This window comes from Capricornis sumatraensis, chromosome 7 (genome assembly GCF_032405125.1).
Source record: "Capricornis sumatraensis isolate serow.1 chromosome 7, serow.2, whole genome shotgun sequence".
Classification (NCBI taxonomy): domain Eukaryota; kingdom Metazoa; phylum Chordata; class Mammalia; order Artiodactyla; family Bovidae; genus Capricornis; species Capricornis sumatraensis.
In genome coordinates this window covers 100,729,664-100,749,376 of record NC_091075.1, presented here as the reverse complement: position 1 = coordinate 100,749,376, position 19,713 = coordinate 100,729,664, and the positions used below count along the sequence as shown (strand labels likewise).

At 41.2% G+C, this 19,713-nt stretch overlaps 1 protein-coding gene across 1 annotated transcript in view; it reads right to left on the bottom strand.

Annotated features, from left to right (window-relative positions):
• The window catches only part of GPAT3 (glycerol-3-phosphate acyltransferase 3), a 64,553-nt gene that overhangs the window by 7,561 nt on the left and 37,279 nt on the right, over positions 1 to 19,713 (bottom strand). The window contains exons 5-12 of the mRNA XM_068975171.1: positions 16,640 to 16,714; positions 15,880 to 15,969; positions 13,003 to 13,096; positions 7,928 to 8,043; positions 4,618 to 4,673; positions 3,494 to 3,579; positions 2,285 to 2,413; positions 1,760 to 1,839 (exon numbers count right to left, since the gene is read on the bottom strand). Coding sequence (XP_068831272.1) covers positions 1,760 to 1,839; positions 2,285 to 2,413; positions 3,494 to 3,579; positions 4,618 to 4,673; positions 7,928 to 8,043; positions 13,003 to 13,096; positions 15,880 to 15,969; positions 16,640 to 16,714 — 726 coding nt within the window. The remainder of the gene's footprint in view (positions 1 to 1,759; positions 1,840 to 2,284; positions 2,414 to 3,493; positions 3,580 to 4,617; positions 4,674 to 7,927; positions 8,044 to 13,002; positions 13,097 to 15,879; positions 15,970 to 16,639; positions 16,715 to 19,713) is intronic.

Below are 19,713 nucleotides of genomic sequence, written 5' to 3'. Positions count from 1 at the left end.
GAATGTTAGTCCTAACCTATCTTAACCATAGTTCAGGGAGTTGCCCTAAATCAAGAACTCGTAGCCCCAGAGCAGTGAGCCAGGCATTTAATCAGAAGGCCACCCTCCAGAGGTGCCACAATAAGGCTTCCACTATCTTGATCTCCCATCAAGTTTCCAAGCTTTGTTAATTAGCATAGTGAATTTAGAAATGTGTTTTCACTGCAGAAGTCAGTGGCTTGTTAATTAGACTTTCCTGGGTGAAATTAGTTGTGTTCAAGATATGTGAATTGATGAAATTATTTTAGAGATATCCCCCACCCTTGCATTAAAGGGTATATAAGAAGCCAGGCAGCCCTTCTTCCATAGGCTTAATCCCTAAGCAGTTCTGGGTCCCTCTGCCAGTTCAGAAGGTTTTGGCTGCCTAGCTGACAGCCTGACTTGGCTAGCCACATCCTGCTCCAAGACACTCCCAAAATTGCCTCTAGTGAACTTCTCATGTCAAGTGTTTTCAAAACACCAAATAGATAGATAGCAGGGACTTTATTAAACGCACAGGACTTAATGAATGGACTGTTTTTGTGCTAAATATGCTAATACAGTGTGTGTATATACAAATTTAATCTCCCATTATAACCTAGGGATATTCAACCCTCACTGGCACAGGCTAAATGTTTGCATGTGCCCCCCAAAATTCAGGTACTGAAGCCCTAACCTTCAATAATACACTATTTGGAGACGGAGCTTTGGGGAGTCAGTTAGGTACGGATGAGGTCATCAGGGATGGGCCCTCAAGACAGGAACAGTGCCCGTGTAAGAAGACACACCAGAGAGCTTCCAGCCTTCAGCACTGTGACAAAATAAATTTCTGTTGCTTAAGCCACCCAATCTATGGGAGCTTGTTCTGGCAGCCTGATCAGATTAACACTCTCACCTATATTCTTTCTTAAAAAAACACAAAACTAAAGCCATAGATATCCATACTTAAAATATTTCACTTATTTCCTGTCAAGTTTTTAAGTTTTCTTTAATATAATTACAGCTGGAGATAAATAAAAACAAGTGTGTAAGTTGCCCCCTGCTTCAAAGATCCATTTCCCTCAAATCCAATCCCACTTTCTTCTTCAGTGAAAGATCCCTAAATTTTAGCTAAACATATGGCCAAGCAGGAGGTTCCCTGGTGGCTCTGACAGTACAGAGTCTGCCTGCAATGGAGACCTGGGTTTGACCCCTGGGTCGGGAAGATCCCCTGGAGAAAGAAATGGCAACCCACTCCAGTACTCTTGCCTGGAGAATTACATGGACAGAAAAGCCTGGCAAGCCCCAGTTCATGGGGTTGCAGAGTGGGACGTGACTGAGCCACTACTGTGGCCAAGCAGAACAAAGACTACATTTCTGAGCCTCCTCTGCAGCAAGGTGTTATCACGTGACTTGAGTTCGCGTCAACAGATAGAAGTGGAAGTGGTATGTCCAACTTCCAGCTTTTGCTCTTGAACACATGAATGCATCCTTCTTGTTTTAATTCTTCCCTGCTACTCATGTTATTGTACTCACTGGGCAGTCGTCTTGGACCATACTGAGGATGGAAGATCAATACAAAATGAGCTGTTATACCAGTCTAGGCTGCCTATGATGAAGTATGGGAGATAAAATTCTATCTTATTTAAGCCATCGTTATGCTGTATAAACCACTGTCAATGTCAGCTAAACCTCCAGCTAACAAGCATAATAAATGACATCTTTTTTTTTTAAGTAATAATACTTCTGAAAAATTTCTTACCAAGGAAGCTCAGTCAATCCTCCTTGTACAGCAATAGCAGACTTAACCCTGTTAGCAAACTGGACTGCGTCTTCTCCTTCCTGGAATAAAAAATTACCAGTACACCCTGAAGATAGAGTTCTCAAACAATGCTTTCAAATGTCTCACAATTACTTAGATTTGTTTTAAAGTATAATGTTCACATTTTTAACTCAAATATGCTCTGTTCTGAATTATAGCAAATATCATTTGTCCATCAAGAAAATGCAGTGCTGTTTTTGTTTAATATCTTTTTCACATATATATATTATGCTCTTTACTAGACTTATTCAAGATACAACATTCTACAGTATCGGTAGGTTCAATAAACCAACAACAATGGTAAAAACTATTATGGAAAAGACTTCTCCTGATCTAAAACCAGCATGACTCTGCAGAGCGCTAGATACATTTTTTTTAATGACTCTTTTGCTGAGAAAGCAGAAAGTCCAACTTCAACTGATGCTGTCACCTAATTAGATAAAGCACCTGTTATTTATGCAATACCTCTCTGGTCATGGGGGGCATGTACCACACGTCACAGACGATGGCCCAGCTGGTCATCACTCGAAGCAGGTAGCTCACAATGTTGTATTTACTACTGTTCCAAAACGCATCACCAAACTGAGGATTGTACTGAGAAAAAGAGAAAAGAAAATGCATTCTAGTTAGGAATTAAATGGCAGCTTCTCTTCTACATGCCAGTACGTGATAGCCCAAACATCTATCAGACCTGCCCACCTCCAAAAAAAAGAGAGAAGCTGCTTTACTTGATCCGAAGTAAAGTAGAGTAAAAGTAAAATAAAGGATCCAAAGAGCAAACAAGATGTAGAAAACAGCCTATGGTTACCAGGGGGTAAAGGAGGGGACGGATAAATTGGGAGACTGAGATTGACATAAACACACTACTATATATAAAACAGATAACTAATAAGGACCTACTATATAGCACAGGGAAGTCTACTCAATACTCTGTAACAGCCTATACGGAAAACAATCTAAAAGACTGGATATATGTATAACTGAGTGGATTCACTTTGCGGAACACCTGAAACACAGCCTGTAAATCAACTATATTCCAATGAAACTTTTAACAAAAGAAAAGAAACAAAATAAAGAATAAGCCGGGCCAGGAAAGCTCCCCTGACTAGAGCCTCAGAGCACTTAGACTGGAGGGTTATTGACATGATTCTTAAATATCTGTTTACCCACTTCACTGGAAGGTGGGTGAAAGTAGGAATAGTATCTGATTGCTTATCACAGCGTCTTCAGTAGGCAGACACTGGCATGGCACATAGTATCCCCCTACCGCTACATACCTATATCCATATCAATAGACAGAAAAAGGGATCAAGCAAATGAGACAAAAAAACAATGGGTGGATATGAATAAAGAGCACACGCTCAGTCGTGCCCAACTCTTTGTGACCCCATGAACTGTGTAGCCCATAAGCCTCCACTGTCCATGAAATTGTCCAGGCAAGAATACTGCAGGGGGTTGCTACTTCCTTCCCCAGGGGATCCTCCCAACTCAGGGATTGAACTCGTGTCTCCTGCATCGCAGGAAGATTCTTTACCATCTGAGCAACTAGGGAAGCAAAGAGCACACAAATATTCCATATTTTTGCAAATCTTAAGTTTGAAATTATATCAAAATAAAGTGACCAAGTCACTGTCTTTGGCAGGGAGGGGTGTGAGAGTGGATAATCTGTCTTACCTTAATGGCAACTGGATGGATGGTTCCTCCAATTTCAAAGCTTCCTTTTTTAAACATCATGACTGAAGTATTGTTGATACAAGTTCCTATAAGGACATCGGTAGGGAGTGAATTAAAGCAGTCAATTTAAAAAGGAAATATTTTGTTATAAATAATTTAAAGTATTCAGGTCACATCAAAATTACAGACTTTTTAAAAATTACAGATATTTTAAATGCTATCATTTTACAAATTAACTCCTGTTTAAGTAGTAGTAATTCAACAGTTCTAAGCAGGTTTAACTAGAGACAGAAATGGCAACCCACTCCAGTACTCTTGCCTGGAAAATCCCATGGGCGGAGGACCCTGGAAGGCTGCAGTCCATGGGGTTGTGAAGAGTGACTTCACTTTCACTTTTCGCTTTCATGCTTTGGAGAAGGAAATGGCAACCCACTCCAGTGTTCTTGCCTGGAGAATCCCAGGGACGGGGGAGCCTGATGGGCTGCCGTCTATGGGGTCGCACAGAGTCAGACACGACTGAAGCGACTTAGCAGCAGCAGCAGCAGCAAGCAGGTTTAACAACAAATTTTAGTTTATTGTTGACTACTCTAGAGATACAATTTCTTCACAACAGATGGCAACTTCAATATATTTTAAAATAAGAACCTTTATAAAGTTATGGACAATACCTATCTAAGTTCATTAAAAGTGGAATTGTTAGTCACTCAGTCATGTCCAACTCTTTGGGGCCCCATGGACTGTAGCCGCCAGGCTCCTCTGTCCACAGAATTCTCCAGCCAAGAATACTGGAGTCGGTTGCCATCTCCTTCTCCAGAGGATCTTCCCAACCCAGGGATCGAACCCAAGTCTCCTGCATTGCAGGCAGATTCTTCACCATCTGAACCACCAGGGAAGTCCATCAAACTTTACTACCCAGAAACAAGTTCTGAGATCAAAAAGGTTCCATGACTTCCATCAAACCTCATAAGAAAGCAGCGAATTACTGGCTCAGAGAGGCCATGCCTTTCCTAAAGGACAACAGAAATCTGGACTAAGAATGCCAGCTCCAGAACAATCCAGCTCCCCATATACTTTGGGTACCTGTTGTTATCAACCATAGCCTGGTAAGCAATACCACTTCTCACCTTCAGGAAAGATTAATATGGGTAATTCTTTCTTATGAGCAATATGTTCTTTTAGTCTGTGAAGAAAAATAAAGGATCTAAATTAGACCTTCGAAAAGAGAGAGGTGGGAATCCTCTTTGGTATCTTTTCTTTTAGGTTCAATTAAATCATGCAAATTTTTTTAAATTGGTATATAGTTGCTTTACAATATTGTGTTAATTTCTGCTGTACCACAATGTGAATCAGCTGTAAGTATCCATATATCCCCTCCCTCTTGAGCCTCCCTCCCACCCTACCCCCATCCCACCCTCTAGGTCATCACTCAGCACTGAGCTGAGCTCCCTGTGATACACAGCAGCTTCCCACTAGCGATTTTACACATGGTAGTGTACATACATCAATCCCAATCTCTCTTTGGTATTCTTTACTCTCTACTAACACAAATATAGTTGTAAAGCAATAAGGAGAAGAGAAAGCAAATAAACTCAAGTTGGTCCCTTTCTAAACAAGCATTACAAGCTAGCAAAGCTGAGATAGACAGATGGCAACTGCCAGCATGCACACCACTGCTCAACAATCACAAGACAGGGAACAGTTCTCTAACCTTAAAGACATTTCAATAGGTACATGCCATTTCACTCTTAAAAGCGTAGCCCACCATCATATTTACAGAAGCAATGACTCGAGTGCCTCCAGTTACAGGTCTCAGGCAAAAAGCTGCTTCAAACAAAGGTTTCTGGTGGCTTAACTCCACTCCAAGACCCAGAAGTTCCCTCTCCTGTCCCATAAAGAGTGCTAACTCTGTCTGCCTTTCAGTCCAATTCAGTTGCTCAGTCGTGTCCAACTTTTTGCGATCCCAAGGACTACTGCAGCATGCCAGGCCTCCCTGTCCATCACCAACTCTTGGAGCTTGCTCAAACTCATATCCATCAACTCAGTGATGCCATCCAACCATCTCATCCTCTGTCATCCCCTTCTCCTCCTGCCTTCAATCTTTCCCAGTATCAGGGTCTTTTCCAATGAGACAACTCTTCACATCAAATGTCCCAAGTACCTGGAGTTTCAGCTTCAGCATCAGTCATTCCAATGAATAGTCAGATCTGATTTCCTGTAGGATTGACTGGTTTGATCTCCTTGCAATCCAAGGGACTCTCAAGAGTCTTCTCCAACACCACAGTTCAAGAGCATAAATTCTTCGGGGCTCAGCTTTACGGTCCAACTCTCACATCCATACGTGACTACTGGAAAAACCATAGCTTTGACCAGATGGACCTTTGTCGGTAAATAATGACTCTGCTTTATAATATGATGTCTAGGTTGGTTGTGGCTCAGCTGCTAAAGAATCCACCTGCAATGCAGGAGACCTGGGTTCGAATCCTGGGCTGGGAAGATACCCTAAAGAAGGGAAAGGCTACCCATTCCAGTATTCTGCCCTGGAGAATTCCATGGACTATATAATCCATGGGGTGACAAAGAGTCGGATACTTTTCATGACGAAAGTGACCAACTTTCACTTTTTTTTTCCACTTTCTAGGTTGGTCATAGCTTTTCTTCCAAGAAGCAAGCATCTTTTAATTTCATGGCTGCAATCACCATCTGCAGTGATTTTGGAGCCCTAGAAAAAAGTTTCTCCCTGTTTCCACTGTTTCCTTATCTACTTGCCATGAAGTTATGGGACCAGATGTCATGATCTTAGTTTTTTGAAAGTTGAGTTTGAAATCAACTTTTTCACTCTCCTCTTTCACTTTCATCAAAAGGCTCTTTATTTCTTCTTCGCTTTCTGCCATAAGTGTGGTCTCATCTGCATATCTGAGGTTATTGATATTTCTCCCGGCAATCTTGATTCCAGCTTGTGCTTCATCCAGCTGGGCATTCCACTTGATGTACTCTGCATATAAGTTAAATAAGCAGGGTGACAATCTACAGCCTTGACATACTCCTTTCCCGATCTGGAACCAGTCTGTTGTTCCATATTCCATTCTAACTGTTGCTTCTTGACCTATATACAGATTTCTCAGGAAGGAGGTCAGGTGGTCTGGTATTCCCATCTCTTTCTGAATTTTCCACAGTTTGTTGTGATCCACACAGTCAAAGACTTTGGCATAATCAATAAAGCCGGATTAGATGTTTTTCTGGAACTCTCTTGCTTTTTCAATGGTCCAGTGGTTGTTGGCAATTTGATCTCTGGTTCCTCTGTCTTTTCTAAATCCAGCTTGAACATCTGGAAGTTCACAGTTCGTGTACTGCTGAAGCCTGGCTTGGAGAATTTTGAGCATTACTTGGCTAGCGTGTGAGATGAGTGCAATTGTGCGGCAGTATGAACATTCTTTAGTGTTGACTTTCTTTGGGATTGGAATGAAAACTGACCTTTTCCAGTCCTGTGGCCATTGCTGAGTCTTCCAAATTTGCTGGCATAGTGAGTGCAGCACCTTCACAGCACAATCTTTTAGGATTTGAAATAGCTCAGCTGGAATTCCATCACCTCCACTAGCTTTGTTCATAGTGATGCTTCCTAAGGCCCACTTGACTTCACATTCCAGGATGTCTGGCTTTAGGTGAGTGATCACACCATTCATGGTTCTCTGGATCATTAAGGGCTTTTTTGCACAGTTTTTCTGTGTATTCTTGCCACCTCTTCTTAACATCTTCTGCTTCTGTTAGGTCCATACCATTTCTGTCCTTTATCGAGCCCATCTTTGCATGATATGTTCCCCTGGTATCTCTAATTTTCTTAAAGAAATCTAGTCTTTCCCATTCTATTGTTTTCCTCTATTTCCTTGCATTGATTGCTGAGGAAGGCTTTCTTATCTCTCCTTGCTATTCTTTGAACTTTGCATTCAGATGCTTATAGCTTTCCTTTTCTCCTTTGCCTTTCACTTCTCTTCTTTTCTCAGCTATCTGTAAGGCCTCTTCAGACAACCAGTTTGCCTTTTTGCCTGTCAATCTCTAGATGCGTGTAAGTGATAACATCCAGCAAATACTTAATCAACCATCTATTTATTCAGCCAATCATTACCAATTATTTACATTCAAGGTAGTAATTTTCAGTTTTAGAAACTCAGTGACTGGAACCTAAGTCAGGGCAATGTAAATGTATGGGTCTTCTAACCACATCATCTATACCACCATGACTACAGAATTCAAAATTTTTTTAATCCAGTTAAGACAGGTGGCTGACCGGAAATGGCCAACCACAAAACAGAGGTCCATATATTTTAGTTTTAACCCTTAGTTTTAGTGTTAACCTTTAGTACCGCTGGCTGCCCTCTTTGATGGGAAGGCCAAGATTTTATGCCAACCCAACGGATACCAACTAATGTCACTGCTTACCTCTTAATAACCAAGTGTCGATCTTTCATTTCTGAGCGTTCAAACCAGACATGTGGACAAGCCTTGACCATGGCTCTCTGAATAATTCCCATCAATCCACCATGAACCTGGCCAACCTACAAGGACCATGAGAAAATGGAAAAAATGTAAAGGCATAGCTCCAAAAAAAGCCTTCTTTTCTTTAACTAGTAAGTCCCTATTCCCCACTCAGAGAAAACACTGGTCTTCTACTGACTGAGGTTTTCTTAGTCTCTTCAAAGGTCATGCATGCATGCTCATTTGTTCAGTAGTATCCCACTCTGTTGCAACCCCATGGACTGTAGCCTGCCAGGCTCCTCTGTCCATGGGATTCTCCAGGAAAGAATACTTGAGTGGGTTGCCATTTCTTCCACCAGGGAATCTTCCCGACCTAGGAACTGAACCCGCATCTCCTGCTGCCTCCTGCTTTGGCAGGTGGTGCTTTACTACCTGGGAAGCCCATGCTCAAAGGACATGACTGGCCAAATATAAGCACAAAATGTTCTTGAGTAGCACCTTTGAATTTTAAATTATGTTGCGGTACTGGCTTTACGATAGCTTTTACAAGTAGAGATTTTCCAATTAAGTCTAAGTAAGTGAAATACAAATTAAAACTACACTGAAATATGATTTCAGACCCAACAGACTGGCAAAGATTCAAAAGCATGACAATGAACCAAGACTGTCGGAAACAGGCACTCATACAGTGCTTGGGATGGGGAGCTTATAACACTCATAGAAGGAAATCTAGCAAAATCTATTAAAATTACATATACATTAGCTTCCCTGGAGCTCAGATGGTAAAGAATCTGCCTCCAATGCAGGACACTGGGGTTCAATCCCTGGGTCTGGAAGATCCCCGGGAAAAGGAATGGTAACCAACATCTATTTTTGTTTTATTGACTGTGCCAAAGCCTTCGACTGTGTGGATCACAATAAACTATGGAAAATTCTCAAAGAGATGGGAATACCAGACCACCTAACCTGCCTCTTGAGAAACCTATATGCAGGTCAGAAGCAACAGTTAGAACTGAACATAGAACAACAGACTGGTTCCAAATAGGAAAAGGAGTATGTCAAGGATGTATATTGTCACCCTGCTTATTTAACTTATATGCAGAGTACATCATGAGAAACGCTGGGCTGGAAGAAGCACAAGCTGGAATCAAGATTGCCGGGAAAAATATCAATAACCTCAGATATGCAGATGACACCATCCTTACAGCAGAAAGTGAAGAAGAACTAAAGAGCCTCCTGATGAAAGTGAAAGAGGAGAGCGAAAAAGTTGGCTTAAAGCTCAATATTCAGAAAACTAAGATCATGGCATCCAGTCCCATCACTTCATGGCAAATAGATGAGAAAACAGTGGAAACAGTGGCTAACTATTTTTCTGGGCTCCAAAATCACTGCAGATGGTGACTGCAGCCATGAAATTAAAAGACGCTTACTCCTTGGAAGGAAAGTTATGACCAAACTGGACAGCATATTAAAAAGCAGAGACACTATTTTGCCAACAAAGGCCTGTCTAGTCAAGGCTATGGTTTTTCCAGCGGTCACGTATGGATGTGAAGAGTTGGATGGTGAAGAAAGCTGAGCACCAAAGAGTTGATGTTTTTGAACTGTGGTGTTGGAGAAGACTTTTGAGAGTCCCTTGGACTGCAAGGAAATCCAACCAGTCCATCCTAAAGGAGATCAGTCCTGGGTGTTCTGTGGAAGGACTGATGTTGAAGCTGAAACTCCAATACTTTGGCTACCTGATGCGAAGAGCTGACTCATTTGAAAAGACCCTGATGCTGGGAAAAATTGAGGGCAGGAGGAGAAGAGGATGACAGAGGATGAGATCGTTGGATGGCATCACCGACTAGACTGACATGGGTTTGGGTAGACTTCAGGAGTTGGTGATGGACAGGGAGGCCTGGCGTGCTGCGGTTCATAGGGTCACAAAAAGTCAGACATGACTGAGTGACTGAACTGAACTGAACTGAACACACTCCGGTATTCTTGCCTGGAGAATTCCATGGACAGAGAAGCCTGGGGCCTATAACCCATGGGATCTCAAAGAAGCAGACACAACTGAGTGACTAATACTTTCACTTCACTTTACACAAACATTTATCCTTAAACTCAATAATTCACTTCTAGGATTTACGCTGAAGATACACCCCAAACAAAATGGAAATACATATGCACAACATTTAAACTGCAGCATTATTCATAATGTGAGCTACTGGAAAATACCTGAATTTGAAAAATCCATTTGGCTTAGAGAGGATAGGACTGGGGAGGAGGACAAAATAGGTGAAGGAGATTAAGAGTACCAACTTCCAGGTACAAAACAAGTAAGCCATGGGATGTAATGAACCGCACAGGGAATACAGTCAATAACATTCCAATAACTTTGTATGGCGAACAGACAAATGCTAAACGTATAGTGGTGATCAATTCACAGTGTATATAAGTGATGAATCATCATATTGTACACCTGAAACCAACGTAACATTGTATTCAACTACAATTAAAAAATTAAAAGTAAAAAATAAACCCAACAGGCTTTTGGTTTCTATTACTCAACCCATCAAAGCTTGCAGTTCTATTTCTAAGCCTTGGCTAATACTGTAAATTATACAATTGTATATTGAAGCTGTAATGACAATTATATATGATCAAGAAGCACAGAAAACTCTAAGAAAATTCTGAGGCCTTCAGTCACAAATGAGTTATACTCAAATCTTTGTTGACTAAGACACAGAATGAGTATTGTCTCAGAAACACAAAATCATGATTAGGCAAGTTGGTTAAGAAATTTACAAAGATAGTATTGTAGGAAAACAGCTGCTTTCTCAGCTAAACATCTCAGCCCTAACCTCTCTGGATTACAGGGAAGGTCACAATGGATGTGAAAGGTCACAAAAGATTACAACGGATGTGAACATTCTTGTCCACTTAAATGCAAGGAATTATTATATACACCCAGAGTTGGGTGGGGTCTATCAAGGACTGTTAACATGAGGGTCTCTGGATGGGCTTTTTGGAATCCATAAACATCTTGGAACTACATAAAAATATTTGTTGGTATAAAGCAAATGCATGCTATTGTTTTTCTGAAAAAAAAAAGGATACACAAATATTAACTGATTGCTAACCCAAAAAATGTCAAGAACTACAAATTCCCATAAGTCTTTTCAGAGAGGTGGTTAAAGCTTCCTTAGATTCAGGAAGAGCTCCACAACTTAGAGAAATGTATAACTTGTTAAAAGGTAGTTGTCCAAGAGTTATATATCTGAACTTATATTTTAGACAATATCTGCCAATAAGAAAGTAGTTTTTACAAAGGTCTTGAAACTCCCTTCAACGAATGTATAACCCACAGGCAATCCAACTACCAGGACTCCATGGTGGCCTACAGACACTTCAGTTGCCTTCCCAGGAAAGCACACCAGACCACGACTATCAATCATAGGAGTAGGAGACTAAGAGGTACAAAACTCCCATCTAGAAAATAAATAAGCTACAAGGACATATTGCACAACGCAGGGAATACGGCCAATACTTTACAACTATAAATGGAGTATAACCTTTAAAAAACAGTAAATCACTATTGTGTAAGCCTGAAACTTCTGTAATATTGTACATCAACTATATCTCTAAATAAATAAATTAAATAAAGGTTCCCTTCTAATGCTTTCGCAGAAAAACACACCGGACCCCTACTATCAGTTACTGGAGCTGACGAGTAAAATTTAAAAAATCCAAACCCACCCGTTCTCTGTGTGAAGCCCAAGTCACCAACAAGAGATATGAAAAGAATTCCCCTCCTTGGGATCCTGGGCTTCCCTGGTGGCTCAGGAGGTAAAGAATCTGCCTGCGATTCAGGAGACCTGGGTTCGATCCCTGAGTTGGGAAGATCCCTTGGAGGAGGGCATGGCAACCCACTCCAGTATTCTTGCCTGGAGAATTCTGTGGACAGAGGAGCCTGGCGGGCTACAGTCCATGAGGTCGCAGAGTCAGACACAACATAGTGACCAAGCACACCTCAGGATCCCTGTGCCATCTTTCTATTTCACACGCCAGCTTGGGGCGTATCTACCACCATGCAGGAAAGAACACCTTTAGAGATTCTCCAGATTTAACCTGACACTCACAGGAAAGCAATGAAGGAAATCTTGACAAGTTCTTCAGGGTGATAGAAAACACCCACTGACTTGAAACACCTTAGATTTGAAAAAAATGCAAGAAATGCCACAAAAAGGTCTTTAGAGGTGTTTGATTTCAGTAGGCTTTGTCTTTTCTTTGGGGGCTGTCAGCAAGAACTGACAAAGGCAATGTGGTATAAATAGTAGCCTTTCTTGCTTGATCTTCACTAAAGAGCCAGGTTTTTTTTTTTTTCTTTTTTAATTGCATATGACTCCCTGAAGGGAGAAAGAACTAATTGGCTGGTGAGGGATTTGTACAGCTCTAAAGAGGATCACTTTACCATCTTAAAGTGTCGTTAAACACTGCAGGGATTCTAGAAGCAAGATGGAATCAACTTTATGAAGTCTAGTCATGCTCAAGTGTATCTACATTTCAGTACATTAATTTCTTACCTTAAATATAATGACTATTTTCTTTCTCTTGCACTATATATTCCTCATGTAATTATATATTAATAATATAAATAATGCAAATACATTATTAATGTAGGTAAATATATTAGTAATTTATGGGTTTCTCTGATGGCTCAGACGGTTAAGAATCAGCCTACAATTCAGGAGACCTGGGTTCGATCCCTGGGTTGGGAAGATCCCCTGGAAGAAGGCATGGCAACCCACTCCAGTATTCTTGCCTGGAGAATCCCCATGGACAGAGAGGCCTGGAAGGCTACAGTCCATGGGGTCACAAAGAGTTGGACATGACTGAAGTGACTAGGCATTAATAATTTATAGACTTACTTATATAGTATAACCCAGTCACTTTCTAAGATAAAACTAACTTTCTAATTTGTACCAAAATAAAATAAAAGTCTGACTAATCCACGGAACATGCAAGTACTTGAAATACCAGTGAGTTCTTCTTACCATAGTATAGCACCCATCCGTTGTCAAGATCAAAACATCAATTGGGGACGTATGGTTGGCAACACAAATGCCTCCCTTCTGGGGCCTGTACTGCCTGCAATTACATACAGTGGTTAACACTAAACATTGAAAAATGGCCACTATTTTGCAAAAAAGCAACTTCCACGGTAGTTCAGATGATAAAGAATCCACCTGCAATGCAAGAGACTCGGGTGTGATCCCTGGGTCAGGAAGATCCCCTGGAGAAGTAAATGGCTACCCACTCCAGTACTCTTGCCTGGAGAACTCCATGGACAGAGGAGCCTGGCGGGCTACAGTCTATGGAGTCGCAGAGTTAGACACAACTGAGCAACTAACTCACAATACACCTGGAGAAATTCATGCTATTTTGTTTTTTAAAGTACACTAAAAAAAAGAAACTTTCAAATATATGGGCTCATCTTAAAAGGGTTGTCTCTAGGCAGTATGATGGGAGGTGGGTAAGAGTATATGGGGGGGGACCACAGTTTTCCCTTTACATATATTTATATCGCTTTTCTGTAATGATCATATTGTCCTTTTAGAATGAAAAAAATTTTTTAATATTAGACTGAATTATCAATACAAAGATTCCATCACTTTAATAAACTTTGTGATATGTAAGCTTTCCTTATTTTATCCGAAGTATTTTTGTATTATTTCAATCTTCATAAATATCACTTTCAGTTGCTTCAGAGTGATCCAGAGTAAATGTACTATAGTTTCCTTTGCCTTATCCCCCTAAAGCAGAAGTTGGCAAACTTTTCCTATGAAAGCCCAGACAGTAAATACTCTAGGGTTTGCAAGCCAGCCAATCCCAGTCAAAACTCCTGGACTCTGCTGTTTTGGCACAATGGCAGCTACAGATAATACATAAATGAATGAGCATGGCTGTATTCCAATAAAACTTTATTTACAAAAACCAGAGGACCGACCACATTCGGCCTACAGGCTCATAGTTTAGTTTGCCAACCTCTGTCCCAAAGTTTAAGCAGTATTTGACACTACTGAAGCAAAGTAGTTTTCTTTGAGCCTAAACAGAGAAGAAAGGGAACAAAATGCATAACAACTTCAGCATGTTTTCCTTAAACTTAGAAGCAATTCTACAATAAGTTGTGAACAACTCTCTATGTAATTAAAGCACCTTTTCCGAAGAAGGGGCTTCCCTGATGGCTCAGACAGTAAAGAATCTGCCTGCAATGCAGGAGACCAGGGTTTGATCCCTGGGTATAGGAGGATCCCCTGGAGGAGGGCAAGGCAACTCACTCCAGTATTCTTGCCTGGAGATTTCCATGGACAGAGGAGCCTGGTTGGCCACAGTCCATGGGATCGCAGAGTCAGACATGACTGAGTTACTAACATTTCATTTTCATTTAATTTCTGAAGAAGGTGTTTCCTTTGATCACACTTTTACCAAAACATTTTCTTCTCATTCTCACCCCAAAACTTACAGCCCAATCACAAAAGTCATGTAAGTTTAGAAATATAAAAGGGCTTTTAAGTTGGTAACACATGGCAAAGCCAAATGATGAAATGTTTTCCTTCTACAAATTAGACAGAAAGATCCAGTCACATAGATACAGAGAACAAACCAATGGTTGTAAGCGTTAAGTGGGGGCGGGCAATATGGGGGTGAGGGAGTGGGGAGTACAAATTCTTGGGTGTAAGATAAGCTCAAGGATGTAATATACAACAAGGGGAATATAGCCAACATTTTGTAATAACTGTAAGTAGAAAGTAACCTTTAAAAGATAAAATCTTTTTTAATTTTTAAAAAAAGATCTAATCAGTAGAAAAGAGATGTTTGTCCTAGAATTTTTAAGCTAATGATATCAAGTATATAAAAATTGAATTTACAGAAAAGCAATTCAAAAACAATCAAAACAAACTTCATGTGGCTAATGACTTCATTTACCACCTTTCTCCTCCCTGATGAAGGGGTGAGGGAAGCAGAAAGCTAGGTTCTGTTTTCAGCTCAGTGTTGGGATTTTAGAAGCTGGCAGGGCTGAGACTAGAAACCAGCCTCAGAATTCCAAGTCTAGCATTCTTTCCACCATTCTACAACCCTATCACCTTCACCATTTAAAAAAAAATTTTTAATTAACCCCATTCTAAACCTAACTCTGGCATTTATTAGGCATGTGACCCTAGACAACCAATCCCTTAGCTTCCACTTCTTCACCTATAAAACGGTATAATAGCACCTTCTCTTAGAGATAACCTAGGAGAAAGAATCACAGGCCAGACCTGCACACCATAAATGCCCAATTATTAGGTGTCATTACATATTTATCGTCATGTTCCATGGGGCTTCCCTGGTGGCTCAGAGGTTAAGGCGTCTGCTTGCAATGCAGGAGACCCGGGTTCAATCCCTGGGTCGGGAAGATCCCCTGGAGAAGAAAGTGGCAACCCACTCCAGTATTGCCTGGAGAATCCCATGGAGGGAGGAGCCTGGTGGGCTACAGTCCATGGGGTCGAAAAGAGTCGGACTGAGCGACTTCACTTTCACTTTTCTGCAAATGGATTGCCTGAGGGGGACAGGGGGCACTGTGCTGGGTCTTTGTTATAGCACTTGGGCGTCTCTAGTTGTGGCGTGTGGGCTTAGTTGCCCTGCAGGATGTGAGATCTTAGTTCACCAGGGACTGAAGCCCCACCCAGGCATTGGAAGGTGGATCTTAACCACTGGACCACCAGGGCAGTCCCTGGATTGCTTTCGAAAAGTGTTCAGGTGCATTGCTATCTGTGACACTCCATCACACTCCGGAAGTACTCTTACTTCCCTTGTTTCCCCCACCCACTCCTGTCAGTCACATGCTAGATTGACCTGAGAAAGCAGGTACGAAAGCGATACACACTCACCTGTTATGATAGTGAACGGTTCCAGAGAGGGCACGAACACAGATGCGGCAGCAAGTCAGGTGGACCAGTTCACTCAGCAGGTTTTTGAGTCTGAAAGAGACAGAAAACATTTTATTGTGCAGCTCTGGGCTCTCCTATGAAATAACACAAAGCTCCAGGGTGTTCCTTCACAGCAGCATACTATGTTCTGAAATACGAGCACAGTTCAATTCTCAAGGTCCCACTGAGGCATTTAGGACAAAACTCTAATGGAAAATGGTTCCCATCGTGACAAATCCTTGACCAAGATAAGCTGAGGCATCTATGGTCTTGGCCTCACAAGTCGGATGATCCTACAAGAGTCTCTTGTGTTCCTTCAGTTGCTCAGTCTATTTTCCCCCTCCTCCTCTTCACTTTCTCTTTTGTAAGAGCAACTTCTGTCAGCAAGCATGATGGAAAATCACACAGAGCCTCTGAAGATGAAGTGAGCAGCATTTTAATACATGTGCTAAGGCCATAAATTTGAGGCAGTACACAGGAATCACACAAATATTCTCTTTGTGGACACAGCTAAGAAAAGGGACAATCCAGGACTTCCCTGGTGGTCCAGTGGTTAAGACACCACGCTTTCAAGGCAGGGGCACGGGTTCAATCCCTGGTCAGGGAACTAAGATTCCCCATGCCACGCAACATGGCCAGAAAACTTTTTTTTTTTTAATGTAAAAAGAAAGAAAATGGACAATCCTATTAAATGGCTGGGAGGTAAAAAAAAACATTTCACCTGTTTCTTGGCAGCTGTCCAACCAGGGTGGTTCCTATAACAAACAAACTGATCCCAATGAAAGCCAAGGTAAGCCTGAAAGAGAAAAGAAAAGGTAATGCAAAAGCTAGTTGAACAGCAGGGGGGGAAGAGAAGGAACATAAAATTCAAGAATAACAAAACCACAAGTAAGTTGTGGAGCATCCACGTTACAGAATATGATGCAGTCATTCAAAGAATCAACCAAATCTATAGATTCTGACACACAAGAACGGTTCTTGGTACATTCTGAGAGAGAAAAAGCAGCGTTAACTTTCAAAATACTGTGTAAGGTTTGACACCGTTTTCAAAAAAACAGCAAGCACGTAACCAGCCTACCTGGAAATGTGTTCACAAAACTGCCCCATTCAGTCTATGCAATTATCAAAGGGTTAATCAGGCTAGTGGAGAGAATAAAATCTTGCTCTTCTGCTTTCCCGAAGTTTTTTATTTTTTTAATTTAAAAAAATATTTTTTATTAGAGTATAATTGTTTTACAATGTTGTGTTAGTTTCTGCTCTATAACAAAGTGAATCAGCTCTAAGTATACACGTATCCCCTTCCTCTTGAGCCTTCCTCCCACCCCTCTAGGTCATCACAAAGCACTGAGCTGAGTTCCCTGTTCTCCCCACTAGTATCTAGTTTACACATGGTGTACATATGTCACTCATAACAGTGTATAAAGCTTCCCTGGTGGCTCAGATGGTAAAGAATCTGCCTGCAATGCAGGAGGCCCAGGTTCGATCCCTGAGTCAGGAAGGTCCCCTGGAGAAGGGAATAGCAACCCACTCCAGTATTATTGTCTGAACAATCCGGGTTCATAGGAGCCTGGTGGGCTACGGTTCAGGAGGGGCAGAGTTGGACAGGACTGAATGACTAACACTTTCACTTTTTTTTCCTTTCACATAATGTATAAAGGAGTCACTCTAGGTTGAAGGTAGTTATTCTGGTGTGGCCTGGTGAGGCTATAAAAGAAAATACCTTGCAAAGCTCTAAAAATAACTTGTTTTCCTGTATTTTCTAAGTTCAGTTCAGTTCAGCTCAGTCACTCAGTCGTTTCCGACTGTTTGCGACCCCATGGACTGCAGCACGCCAGGCCTCCCTGTCCATCACCAGCTCCCGGAGTTTATTCAAACTCATGTTTATTGAGTTGGTGATGCCATCCAACCATCTCATCCTCTGTCACCCCCTTCTCCTGCCTTCAATCTTTCCCAGCATTAGGGTCTTTTTAAATCATGGGGACTAAAGGGAAAAAATCAAATTTTCCTCAAAGAAATTTAAAATGTATAGCAAATGGCAAGTAAGTTTTACCTAAAGTTTCCTTCATAATAAGAACAGCACATTATATTTTCCATGCAAATTTAACTGCTGTACCTTCGTGAGGTTCTAAATAGCTCAGAAGTTAGTAAACAAGGTGATAGACAGGACCTCTCATCTCAACAGACGCTTTCTAATTTTTAAAAAGTGCCTTTAAAATCTGGGCCAGTTACTTCAAAAACAAAAGTTATTTTTAGAATTGTAAATAGAATCACTCAAAAAGAAAAGACTGAGATTTTAAATCTTTCAAGATAAATAGGGCTTCCTTATAAATTCTTTGTTAGGATTTTAAACCTTGTTAAAGTCTTGGTTTAACACCTTTTGAGACAGCAGTTTGAAGGTCTGTTTCATTTTCTTCGGACACCATATTTTCATGTCAGCCACTAATGCAATAACTAAAGGACTGGGTAATCTCATCCATCAATTATACACATTTTTAAAATACTGCCACCTTGCATAATGAATCATTTGTTCCTAACACATTAAATCAGAAGAGGTCATATATTTATGCTTAACAGCTGGGTTCAAAACTACTCAACATTTTAATTCGCTAAATTAATGGAAAATTCTGTCTTCCAGTGTCAGTGAGTCAACGTGAGACTTCTCACAGATGACACAAGTTTTCTGGCACAATCTGTTTTGCTGAAGAACTGTAGTGAGATACAATTCACATGTCATACAATTCACCTACTTAAAGTGGCAATTCAATGGTTTTTGGAACATTCACAGAGTTATACCACCATCAACGCAATCAATTTTAGCACAATCTGTGTTTTAAATGCTCCACTTTGTAGAAACTACCTTTTTGTTTTAATTGGAGTATAGTTGCTTTACAATGTTGTGTTGGTTTCTGCTGTACAACAATGTGAATCAGCTCTAATATGCATATATCCCCTCTCGAGCCTCTCTCCCAGTCCCCGACGCCCATCCCACCCCTCTAGGCCGTGCCATCACAGAGCATCAAGCTGAGCTCCCTGTGCCAACAGAGCAGCTTCCCACTAGCTAGCTATTCTATAAACTATGTCAGAGTTGCCCTCTCAATGTGTCCCACTCTCTCCTTCCCCCACTGTGTCCACAAGTCCTTCAAACTGCTTCTTCTAAAAAGTACTTACAAAGTAATTCTTTCACATGAAGGGTATGTACTAAGAGGAGGAGCTTCAATTCTGCCATTTTCTTCTTTTGCTGGGGGCTTACATTACTGGATTATCCTAAATCTGTGGTTTATTTGCAAGAATCTTGTATGTCATGTACCTATTTTATGAGTATAAATTTAAACTAGATAACAGAATCATATCACTATTTGGTGGGCCCCTCCAGCAGTCGGAGAAGGCAATGGCATCCCACTCCAGTACTCTTGCCTGGAAAATCCCATGGATGGAGGAGCCTGGTAGGCTGCAGTCCATGGGGTCGCTAAGTCGGACATGACTGAGCGACTTCACTTTCACCTTTCGCTTTCATGCACTAGAGAAAGAAATGGCAACCCACTCCTGTGTTCTTGCCTGGAGAATCCCAGGGACAGGGGAACCTGGTGGGCTGTCGTCTATGGGGTTGCACAGAGTTGGACACGACTGAAGTGACTTAACAATAGCAATAGCAATCCAGCAAGTGGAAGCTAACCAACATAGGAGAGCATCTCAAGCACCCTGGACTGTAAAATCCTCACTCATTCTTCAGGTTGCTTGGATACAGTGTCTGACTAATGGACCAAGTGAAGATGTAAGAGCTCATCTATATATTAT